This window comes from Ambystoma mexicanum, chromosome 12, assembly GCF_040938575.1.
Source record: "Ambystoma mexicanum isolate Mex_15411 chromosome 12, UKY_AmexF1_1, whole genome shotgun sequence".
NCBI lineage: Eukaryota > Metazoa > Chordata > Amphibia > Caudata > Ambystomatidae > Ambystoma > Ambystoma mexicanum.
In genome coordinates this window covers 99,653,732-99,665,639 of record NC_090936.1, presented here as the reverse complement: position 1 = coordinate 99,665,639, position 11,908 = coordinate 99,653,732, and the positions used below count along the sequence as shown (strand labels likewise).

The 11,908-nt window shown below is 39.0% G+C and overlaps 1 protein-coding gene across 2 annotated transcripts in view; it reads right to left on the bottom strand.

The window, feature by feature from the left end:
- Positions 1 to 649: 649 nt before the first annotated feature.
- STK38L (serine/threonine kinase 38 like) overlaps positions 650 to 11,908 on the bottom strand; it is a 419,201-nt gene continuing 407,942 nt past the window's right edge. For both annotated transcript variants that reach the window (XM_069628096.1, XM_069628095.1), the window contains exon 14: positions 650 to 10,935. In XM_069628096.1, the coding sequence (XP_069484197.1) occupies positions 10,808 to 10,935 (128 nt within the window). In that variant the 3' untranslated portion in view covers positions 650 to 10,807. The remainder of the gene's footprint in view (positions 10,936 to 11,908) is intronic.

Sequence of the window (11,908 nt, the reverse complement as noted above, 5' to 3'; positions counted from 1 at the left end):
GGTATCCAGTCTGATTTAGCGGCGGGATATGACCAAACTTGTAATGAGCCCTAATGTGGCTTGCTCAAAAACATATGACCAAAGAGTACATATTAGATATATTCGACTCAAATTTACCATATTATTTGTTCAAACTTACTATGAATTCATAAAAGATTTATAGCTCTTTTAATATGTTAAAGGAGGGGAACTCCCATGAAAAAGCAACTCGTACATCGCTGCACACATTGTCATGCCACAGGATGTTTACTTTGAGGTCACAGAGGTAAGAAACTAACTATGAAGAGAGCAACAAATATCGCCTTCTTGCTCCATGCACACTTTGATGTATCCGCTCTTCATACCTAGCAGATACAAGTCAACATGGAGGCAGTGCTGGGCACCTGATGTGGGCGCAGGCAGACTAACCTTGGTGTGGAAGAAAACTTGATAGTTGCGTTACCGTCTTCAGCCAATTTGTCTTTGCTAACATGAGGGGGAAAACATTGGTGGTGAAAACAAAGAAAATAAAGGAATGGGGAAAAAAAACAAAGGCTGCAACATGAGGACTGCAAGCGACCGGGTACGTTAGTGCAACAAACTAGAAAACGTAGGCATGGAAGGATTTAGGTGGGACTCTGCCTAACAAAACAGCAAATGGACACGTCAATGACTTTTTGTAAACAAAGGTTTTTATTACAGTGACAAAAACAAATGAAACAATTTACAATGAAACATTGATATCAAGAATTAACGGTTTGCCTTGTGTAAAACAATGTATTTGCAATGGTCTGCAGATAGCATGTAAAAAAGAAAGGTGTCAAAGTATAATGATTGCACACATCAAAACAAGGCAATGACAAAACGTTTAGGAGAGAAAGTAGATGGTCAATGGAATTCATAGGTTAACAACTCTTATTGTAGCAGTATTACTTTTAGAACCCAGTCTTTCAATGGACGACAAAAAAAAAAAAAAAAAAAAAAAAAAAACACATTGGATTGAACAATGCCCCTTTTGAGTTTTTTTTTATACCACTATTGATGTTCAAGCCAACGGAACTGAGAGAATTTTGTCCAACCAAGATTTCCTCTTCGATTTAGAGGTCTTTCCACTTTTTTGTTAAAGGGACAATATACATGGTCATCATACGTAGAAAGCCAAACTCGTCTCAGAAGAGCTTTACACATTTAACTTCAAATAGGCCACTAGTGACTATAAACATGTAATCCAATTCAAACTAGCCAATAAAACAGCAGATATAAGAACAGTACTTGATAAACTTGTAACCAGAGGCATTAGGATCTGTGCAAAGGCTACATTTCAAATGTAGTTAAATTTTCACTAACACTGCGTAAAAGGATTACACAAATCCCGAAAAAGGGGATTTATAGAACACAGCTTTGCTTTAAGTTCTAGCATAAGGAATGTAGACTGAAAATCTGCATTATGTCAGAGAACGTTTATTTGTTCAGTGGGTGTCATTGAACACCGCCACTGTGCAGGATTACAAAACAAATATCAAAAAGATACTTAGTATTGCTTTAAATTGTTTATGATCTAGCATTTTATGAAAGATGTTTATGAGGCACAAAAAAAAAAAAAAAAATGCGACCAAATATACATAAAACACCAGTGCCCGCTAGTCTAGCAGACCAGGAACAGGGAAGTTCATATCTTTTCAAATGAATATGTATAAATGGAGTTTGGAAAACCTTTGAGGCAAAAGGAAGACTATACTAAACTCGGAGCCTGTGTTCTTGTTTCCATTTCCTTCTAAAACTACGACTAAAACTGTTCCCTTCAGAAATATTCCGATAAACATTACTTCAAAAGAGTGAAGTGCCTGAGATTTTAGCAAATCAGATAATTATTTTGGCTGCCACTTCATTTGAGTTTATAGATGCTGCAATATACTGCGACTTCTTTGAAGTTTGCATACTAAATGGTTTTCTGTGCATGGACTGAGGTTGTCCTCACACGCTTTTCAGCTACTTTATTGCATAAAGATTCCAGTGGCCGAAGTTAATGATGAATAGGACTTGAATTAAGTTTGCTAAAATCCTCCATGAAGATTGGAAATCTAAAATAGTGACAACAATGTAAAAAGTGTATAGTTAGCCCTCAATCTGATACTTTGTACTTAAAAAATTAAAAGGAAAGACTAGCATAAAAGCAAGTGTGCTTAAGGCATCATTTAACTTCAACATGCAAATACAATATCCCTACTGAACAGTGCACGTTTCAAAAATATATAAATCAGCCAACACAGCACAAAAGAAAATGATGCATCAGTGGGGATCCAAATGCTAGCAGTTTACATTGGAGTAGTGACAAGAGATCAAGAAGGTTTGAGTACTTCAGTGTCATTGGGCAATGAAAATAACATCACAGTTCTCTCCGATTACATAATGTATTATCATTTATATATTACAGTAATTGAGGTTTGCAATAAACAATCTAAGAGCAACAATCTGCCCAAGCATAAAGCAAGGAAAATTAACAGTGCAAATATTCCTTAAGTGTAACAGGATTCAATGTATTTGCTAGCTATATTATTTTGTATACTTTTCCCTTTTCATCAACCACTTCATCCAGCATGCCTTTCCTGTACACATCCATACGGATGCGTTTGAAAAATATTTTCCCAGAATAAATTAACCTGCATGTCATAAAACGTTTCATTATTTGTGTACAGAATCCCACATTTTCAACCTACCAAAATATGTAACCAATTAAATATGTTGCAGAAAAGCCACACTTCCTATGATTACAACACACATACATCCATCTAATATCTTTGGTACTCATAATGAAAATAAAGTATGAAAAAATTAAAGCATTTACACAAACAGCAGCAAATTACATGCACAAAGAAATAAGCTATACTTTTCACATGAGAAGCACAGTCACGCTATTCCATGTAGCATTTGAACTGTATAAGAATCCAGTGTACAAAAACTGATGTGTAAAGGAATTGAAGGATGGCAGAGTCTTCACCCTTTATGTCCCATTTTCCCACTTTGACTGATCTTAGAAACAAATAATGCTTTTGTGGAATTAAGGCAAAGGAGTGACACAGCAGTCTCATGAGGGAGCGGTCTGATATGGCATTTAAGCATCTGTTGTCAAACATATTTGAACGCAAAAGAAAAATGTTAGTGTTCAAAATGGGGAGTTCATCTTTTGTACTATTTTTTAAAGACCTGTTTAATATGCAATTATTTTGTATAATTACAGGTCAATAGGTTTACCATTGTTACTAGAGTCAGGGGAGGGATATAGGTAAATTACTTCTGGAATTAGTATGCTCAGATATCTAAATCAAAGTGATTTAAAGTATAAACGCCTTATAAATAGGCCAAACTGGGTTGGCCATTTCCAAGACTTCCACTTCCTTAAAACCAATTTGACATGCTTATGGAGCTTCCAAATAACCAGGAGATCAGTAACCTACATGTAGTACCAAAGCTTTTTACAATATTCGAGTCAGGTTGGTGTCAAATAAAGCAAAATGTACTTTAAAGGTTTGTCGGTTTCAGGTACCAGAAGGACAAAGGTTTAGGGATTTTAGAAAAACTATTAGGATACAAACCAGAATGTAAATTGCCATTACTTTTTAGTGTCATCCTATCATGTTTTTAAAAGTAACTTCATTTGATGAGAGCATTAAACAAAGCAAGTTGTAATAGCATTCATAAAAAGACAACATCATTCACACTGAACACAGAGGTATGGGTGGAAAAACCATTGGTATAAGGAATTAACTAGCCTTAGATATTGTTTTGGGCACTTGAGGATTAGGGTTCACAAAAAGCTAAAGCATGATCTTGCAGGGAGCAGTTTGGTCACCTGTTACAAATATCCTCATTGGATTATGGATGTTTCAAAGATCCTTGGGGCCATGTTGTAGCATGCGCATGCAATGCAAATCCCTAAAACTAACCTAAAATAGACAGTGAATCAATAAGGACAGTGTAACATTGATCTTACACATGTTGTATTTGCTAGGAAACCAACTATACCGTTACCCACCAAAGGACTCATTCTTCATCATGACAGAAGAACACAAAATAAACAATTACACAATGGAGTGCATGACCATGTCATCAACCTGGTTAATTCTGCAGTTCTATAAAAGCTTCTCAGTATTCATCAATGGTTATCTAGTCAGTTATTCCCCAAAACGTTGGCATATAATAGTTTGCCAAAACCAGAAATGAGTAGTAGAATAGATAAGGTTTACTAGTCCACATTAGTTTCTAAATCTTAAATCTGATCAAAAAATGCAGCATAGGTGGCTTTAAATCAGGCAGGATGAGAATAAACTAATTGCATTGGAACAAATCTATTTCCTAACTCGCTGGGGTAAGTAGGAAGGGAGCGAGTGTGGTTATCACTCTGCAGTGAACTACACACACATATAACGCACATTTATCCAGCATTGATCTTTCTGGTGCTTGTATCGGTTTAGCCACATGCTATGCATATTCCACCATCTGTATTCCAAATTCAAGTACATGTAGTCAGGGTTGTTCCCGTCATACTAGCGCTCTACTGTGTCTAGGTACCCACCATGCCCTCTCAATGTCTACACCCTCCGATTGTTCTATGTACTTGTGGTGGTCTGAGATGCTAGTTTTTGGTATGCCTGGATTGTCTAAAAAGTGGGTGTGTGGGCGCATGCAACTCCAAGTAAAAACAAGCACCAGAAAGACAATTACTTGTTAAGTAACTGTGGCCTGGTCTTTTAAACCCATTTAGACTTGCATACTGTGAATAGATTAGAGAAAATGGTTTTATATTTGTGGTGATGCTCATGCTGGAGCTGTAGCAAAACATTGTTTTACAAAAAGTTGAGCTGCACACCTAGTCCACCTGAAAATCTGTTTGTGTAGCAATGCAGTAGTGTTTTGTAAATGTGTGTACACTGAAATTCATATTGCAGCTTTACAAATACTGCTGCAAGGAAAACTCCTTGCAAAGAAAGTGTTGCTCCTGTTCCACATGCAGAGTACCTCCGGGTTAGTGCAAGTGTGTAGTTCTCTTGTATGCACCTCACAATCCATTTGGCAATAATGGATTTAGATAAAGAAATGCCTTCTTGTTCTGCTACAAAAGAATTGAAAAACTGGCTTGCTTTACGTGGCCGTTTGGTATGATTCATGTAGAACATAGCTGCTATATGCACATCAAGTGTATGCAAAGAATTCACAGCTCAAGAGTCATGCCTTTGAAAAAAAACCTGCCAGTTCAATCGATTAACATGAAATTTAGAAATTAACTGTAATGTGATCATCTGTTGGCAATGTAGACACAGGTGGCTTTGTCTGGACTGGGGAGTCCATGTCCTAGTCTTTACCCTGATGGGAACTCCTGTGGGTCCCTATGGACATCTTCCTTCTTAGGGTAGAACACCTCTTATTCCCGAACAGTTGGTCATACTCTACGATCACCACCTTTGAAGAGGTGGCCCCCAAAGCCCTCATGGTAGTTCCCCCCCCCTTTTCTCTCATAAGAAGGCACATGCTCGATATGGCCTTTGCCAGACATCCTGCCAGCTGTGCAATTGGCTGTTCCTCATACTCTTCCTCCAACTTTCTCTTAACTATGAAGTCTGGTTCTTTTTCGTCTTTTTGACTTGGGGAGCTAGAAAGTTTAGATATGGATGTTTGACTTTGTTTTCTAAGAGGAAAATATGCAAGGTCGAAGGATGGTGATGGTTTTGGGCGTGTGGTAGACCACTGAAAATAGTGGCCACGGTGCCGGACAGCATGGTCTGTGCATCATTAACCTTGCCGTTTGATGTCTGGGTGCAACTTGCTTCATGGTGTACGTGCTTTTGTAAGCATTATGGGGTTAGCACCATGTTTCTTGAGTTGGCTTTTCGTCACTGCTTTGATTGGCATCAAAGTCGTGTGAGAGATGTTACCCTGCCTAGCCTCCTGCATGCCAGGGAAAGCACCAAAGCTAACACTAAGTGGCACTTCCTAGAAAAGCAGCAGCTGGCTGGAAGCATTTCATGCTTCCTTTGTTTTCAGAGGGAAGCCTGCAGGGTTTCAGGGTCAGGTTAACCCCTCTTCAAAAGATCTCAGGCAAGGCACTGATTACACACCAAATGGGTGTCCAACAAAGGGGACTTTGGCATTATACTAGCGGCAACACATAAAAGGTGTTGGAACAGGTGAGCACATGCAAAAAAGCACAATGTAATGTGAAAAAGACATTCTCCGAGGACTTGTTCCAAACACTAAATGTGGACGTCAGAAATGGCCAGGAAACTTAAAGTGTCGCTTTTGATTAATCAGTATCAAAAGATGTTGGGACAGTCCACCTCGTTTATGTTGACTTTCTTCAATTGTCCTCCTTTTCAATCACTGCTCTCGCTCCTATGACCATCCGACAGCAGAAAAATAATTATCTTAGGGCACAGCCATTGAGGGTCATGGTGGGACCTGTACGTACAGCAAAGGGTTAGTATGACGGGAACACCCTTGTAAACACCAATGTTTACTTTGGAAGTAAACAACTTGTACTCCTGAGGACCAACCACTAGATGGGGGAACATGCATAGCATGCTGGTAGAAACAGATTAACATACCTGCAATTCTGTATACTAGAATAAATTAGCCATTTTAATTAACAGAAATAACTTTACACGCCTTTAGCAATATAATTTTAAAAACAACCTGTCAAAGTTGTTGGTATTTTCTGAGTGGCTTGGTAGTATGGAGGTAAAAGAGCAACATTATTTAAATATCAAGAGTGTGGTGCATACTCTCCCAAAGGGAAGTCTGGGCGGTGTAATGGTAGAGCCGCAGATCAGTTGACATGAAAGTTTGACAACGTGCAACCAAAAACAATTCAGATAAGCAAAAAGGGCACCCTTAACACAATGGAGTGCAGTGCAACCAAAAGAGACAACCCTAATGTCAATTACCTTTACAGTAAACACATTAAAACAGTGTGAAACAGAAGCAAAGACGTCACTGAACAATAGACTAAGGGAAGAAATTAATAATTAACATGGGAAACAGTGTTGACATTTACATACAAGGTTTATCTAAAGTTAAAAATAAATAAAAAGAGAACAATTAACTACATCACTTTCTACAGCAAAGACAGCATCCACCTGATCATGAAGAATATAAAATCCTTCCTTGAAATTTGTATTAAATACAAACATTAAATTTGCAAGCACCACCAATTAGGTAAGTGCCAAAGGTTCAGCAATGCAAGTTGGGGAATAAGCGCTTTACATCTCAAATAGATCTGGAGATTTCTTCACAATGACTGGAAGTAACAGTGACTTTGATGATGATGTAATGCATATTTTTTGGTCACAAGTTTGGCTATCGTTGTTGAATGAGTCTTGCTATGCCTGAGCATCCTGAAGATACGAGGCATTGCAAGTATAGAGAAGATGGGTAAATCCATTACTTTGGGAGGAGGTATTTTACACCATGCCTCCAGCGAATCAGGGCCTCTTCCTCATCTGTATGCCTGAACGCAGAATAGAACTGTAAGAAGCGTATCCTCTGAGCTGTAGGCACCAAACGCTCTTTTAAGAGGTGCACTGCAAATGCCACAAATTTTGCATAAAACATTAAAGCCCTACCTGGCCTTAAAGAATATCACATTAAACTGATATCGGAATTTTAATAATGCAAACTGAACTGAGCAAAGTCTCAAGATATCTTGCTGGGACATGAAGTGTCATTCTTCCAATAAATACTGGTTAAGTTAGACAGATGTGTGCCACCCTAAAGTAATTTTTTTCGATGGTAGTTATTTCATTCCCTATCGATAAATAGCTTAGCATATATACAGATATATTATTGGGCAGATTCTATCCCGGCATTTAGTCTTTTTCACCGAGAGGCTGCCATGATGTAAAATACCTGCTACAAGAAAGCTGGAGGAAGTTAAGCTTATTGAAATGGGAAAATTGAGGAACTGCATTCCGTGACCTCAATTCCTGCCAGAATCCATTAGTCCGAAATATTGTTTATTGCTTGAACTTCGACAGCTTGTGCCTAGAGAAGGCCGTAAACATTGACGCAGGGGGGTGTGCACGAAATATGATAGATACTGCTGTCCGCATAGTTCTTAACCTCTAAGGAGACCTGAAATTCTAGGAGTAATTAAAGGCTTTCCAATAAATGGGCTGCCACTATTCATTCTTCAAATGGTGGCCTATCAGGAACAGAAACGGGGTCCCAAAGATTAATGAATAACATAATTTTCCTTTTACAGGAATTGCCCACCCGAGCCTGGGAACAGACGTCCCACCCAGAACAAAGCAGAGTCCAACAATGTTGCTAGGTTTCTGAATAAAAGCTAAACACAAGGTCAAAAATTCCCACGAAGAGCGGGCCCACAGTGACATCGACCTCTCGATACGAAGGGATTAGAAATCAGCCTGGAAAGTTTTTAGATCTTCATGCCATCACATATCTAGTTTACAACGAAAAACATCTTCTATAATAATCACTAGCAAATCTTACAAACTGGGACTCATTGTACATTCCTGCTCCACACAAACCTTTGGAGGCGCCAATCTGGAGGAATTCTAACCAGTGATAGAGGTCAAGTCTTCTATTTGGAAGCAGTGTCCACAGTTTAGTCTGGGTGATTGTATATAGAATATATCTTTCAGTTGCCAGGCATCTTTAAAGCAAGGACTCTTCAGAAGAAGGATGAACACAATTGTTTTAAAAAAAGACTAACTTTGGAAAAATAGAAACAGAAAATCGGGAGGTGCTAAAAAGTTTAAAAACTGCCTGCCTGCAAAAAACACGAATTCAGGTAAGGGAATATTCTTGCAAACATTAAAACTAAAAACTGGTCTACAGAAAAACGTTAGATTTAAGCACGGTGTATAACAGAAGCGAAAATGTAAATGATGTAGAATTTCACATATTAAAACAAATTTAGGAGAAAAAGAAAATATGTGGCAGTCTAATTTTATTTAAAGGCAGTGGGTGCAGACTAGATGCTTTTATTGGCCTCGGTGGGGAGAGGGGGGGGGGAGAGGGGCTACCTACAGGAGGTGGAATGGGCCATTAAACAGATTTAGTACATTTTGGAATTCATGACTAGGTCCCCATTTTCATCCTGCAAAAAACAGCCCAACTTGTGAGAGCTGAATGAGAACTATAGAACTATGAAGGACAAGGATCAGGACAAATCTATAAAGACAAGCACCAACCATGGACTACTTTTTAGTAGATTTACAGGAGGTTTACGCTATTAACTACCCTTTCATTCTAAGCGCATGTTTGCGAGTCATGCTTTGAATGACTGAAGTTAGAGTTCATATTCAGAGTCTCAATCAACAATCATAGGTCACACAAGGCCAGTAACCCAACTGTTATTTTTTTTAAAGGAGCCAAAGTCAGATGGGGTGGACTGAAAAAGGTACAGTATATAAAGCAACTCAGCAAAGTGGAACACATACAAAGTAAAAAGGAAGCAAAGTGATGGAGAAAGTTGATTCAATGTCCAAAAACCTATCACCACTTCCATTGGCTCAATAGTTTAATTAGACCCCATAGTATGCTGATGAGCCACATTCCACTGGAATAATCCTAAAATGTCAAACCAAGAAAAAAAAAAAGACAAGCTGCAATAATCATTACTTGGTCGAATGCATATTTGCATCTTGCAGCAATACCACACGCAAGCCAGCCATTACATACAATGACATTTCAAAACAATTGTTCTTCTGGACAGAACTACTTTGGTTGCAACATATCAGTCACTGCTGCAGCATGAATTTCCGGTCTTGTCTAACTGCAAGTAGTGCTCATTTTCCAGTGGAATGGTTGAATAGAGGAAAGTCGCATCAGCAAGGAGCGATCCGATTACACATTTGCCGATATAACCACAATTATAATCAAATCGCAAAATACAAAAATAAATTCGTTCTTTTTTTTTGCAGCCTTAAGTTGTTTTGCCATCGGTAATCATCACTGGCAATCTGTTAAAATAAACTGAAATCATATGATGGACATCACACCACTAATGGGTTTGAATTCGCAATCCCAGTGTTTGGGGCATCACCCTTAATTCTAGAAACCATGGGAATCCCAGCCTAAAGAATCCAGCAATTGAGGAATGACAAAATGAGATTAGATTGAAAACAATTCTGTGTTGGGCAGTGCCTACATACATTTTGCAATGCCATATCCGACAGTACACAACAAAGCTGCTCCGAGAGGCTGCGCACAATAACGAGAGTTGACAATTTGGGGGGGGGGGGGGAGGGGGACACTGAATTTTACACTTTAAAAATACCTTCCAGTGCATTTGTGTGGTAAACTGGTTACCAGAGTTGACCTTTTCATATACCTCATGATCAAAAACACCAGTTGCCCACAAGGAATTCAATTTCCCTTTCAATGATACACAATTTACTGATCGACAGCTTGCCGCTCCCCCATGCAGACCAGTGTGATTCTCCTGGATTACTAAGAAAAGTGACAGTACCCAGAATGCCACAGTACACCAAAACACAACGACCCCCTCATTCACATACGGCAGTGCAAGTAGAAAGGGAGTTTTGTGATTTGTACGCATTTATTCCAGTACCTTTGTATATTAAAATTAACAAAAAATATTCTTTTTAAAAAAGCCAGCTGGCTCTGCCAACTAATTCCTGTAGTAGTCAAAGAAATCCTAATCCTGTAGAATTTCCTCTTCCGCGTCGGTGTGCACATCACACAGTGTCTATTTGAATTCATAATTGTTGCCACGCAGGCCTGGCCACAGCTACCTGAGAGTGTTTTTAGTAGTTCTTGGGTTTAGTTGCTTCCTTTTGTGACACTCTCACAACTTGCCAGCTTTCATGTAGGAGGGGATTGACCCCCGCTGCGTCAGCCCTTCAAACCTCTTGTAAGTGTAATTGAGAAAAACCCAGTCTTTGGATTTGTAGTCTGGCTCCGTTATGTTTGGCACTAAAGAAACGAAAACAATTAGAAGGCGTCACGAAAAAACATTACAAGCAAATATAAGTTCTGCATGCAAATATAAGTTCTGCATGCAAAAACCCACTGTAGATCACTTTTACACGAGTTGAAACGAAAACATTAGGACTACAAATAAACCATAAGAGAAATTGTAGTTTATTCCAAACTTTTTTTTTAAACATTTTTTTTAGCAAAAGGGTTTCACTGTTAAAAGCTGTAGGCAATGTTCCAAATGAGCTAAGGTTGGGGTATTTCACACCCTGCTCTCGGAAGTTGACAGCAAAAGTAGTTTTCTGGGAATAAAGTAGTTTTAATTCTCGACAGAGGTAAATACATTTTAATTTTAAAGACAGTCACTTGACTGGTCATGAGGTATTGCAGTGCTATAGCGGCTGTTGGGAGCACATTAACCATAGTTCCAGTGTTGCAAGAACTATTAGACTATGCATCTGATGCCATTAAAATATTCAAACATAACAGATGACAATCTGGCAACTCTAAATGCTGGTAATAGATCACTGCGGGCAATGAACCATTTGCCGGCCCACCAAGGTGTAAAAAGAGTATCAATGGCATGGCCAGTCTCATCTAATGCCAGAAGGTGACTTCCGGTGCCTCCTTTAATATGGGCGACCCACTAACAGCTGATCCACTAGATGTTCTATGGACAGACGTCATCATTAGGAATGCTTTGCTCCTAGCCCTAACCAAACTGATCGTTTGCTCCTTGCACAGTGGGAAGACCCACAGCAGACACGTGCCTGCATTCCCTCATGGGATATATCTGGCTTTAGGGAGCATGTGGATGCAGAGGTAATGAGCAGGAGGGACCATGGTAATGCAGTCTCAGGGTCAAGGGAGCAAGCCACAGTTTCCCTGATGGCATATGAGCAGGCGAAAGAAGATCGGGCTAATCAAATTCAACTTTACCCAGGGTAAAAAGGACCAGAGCAGGGGGCTC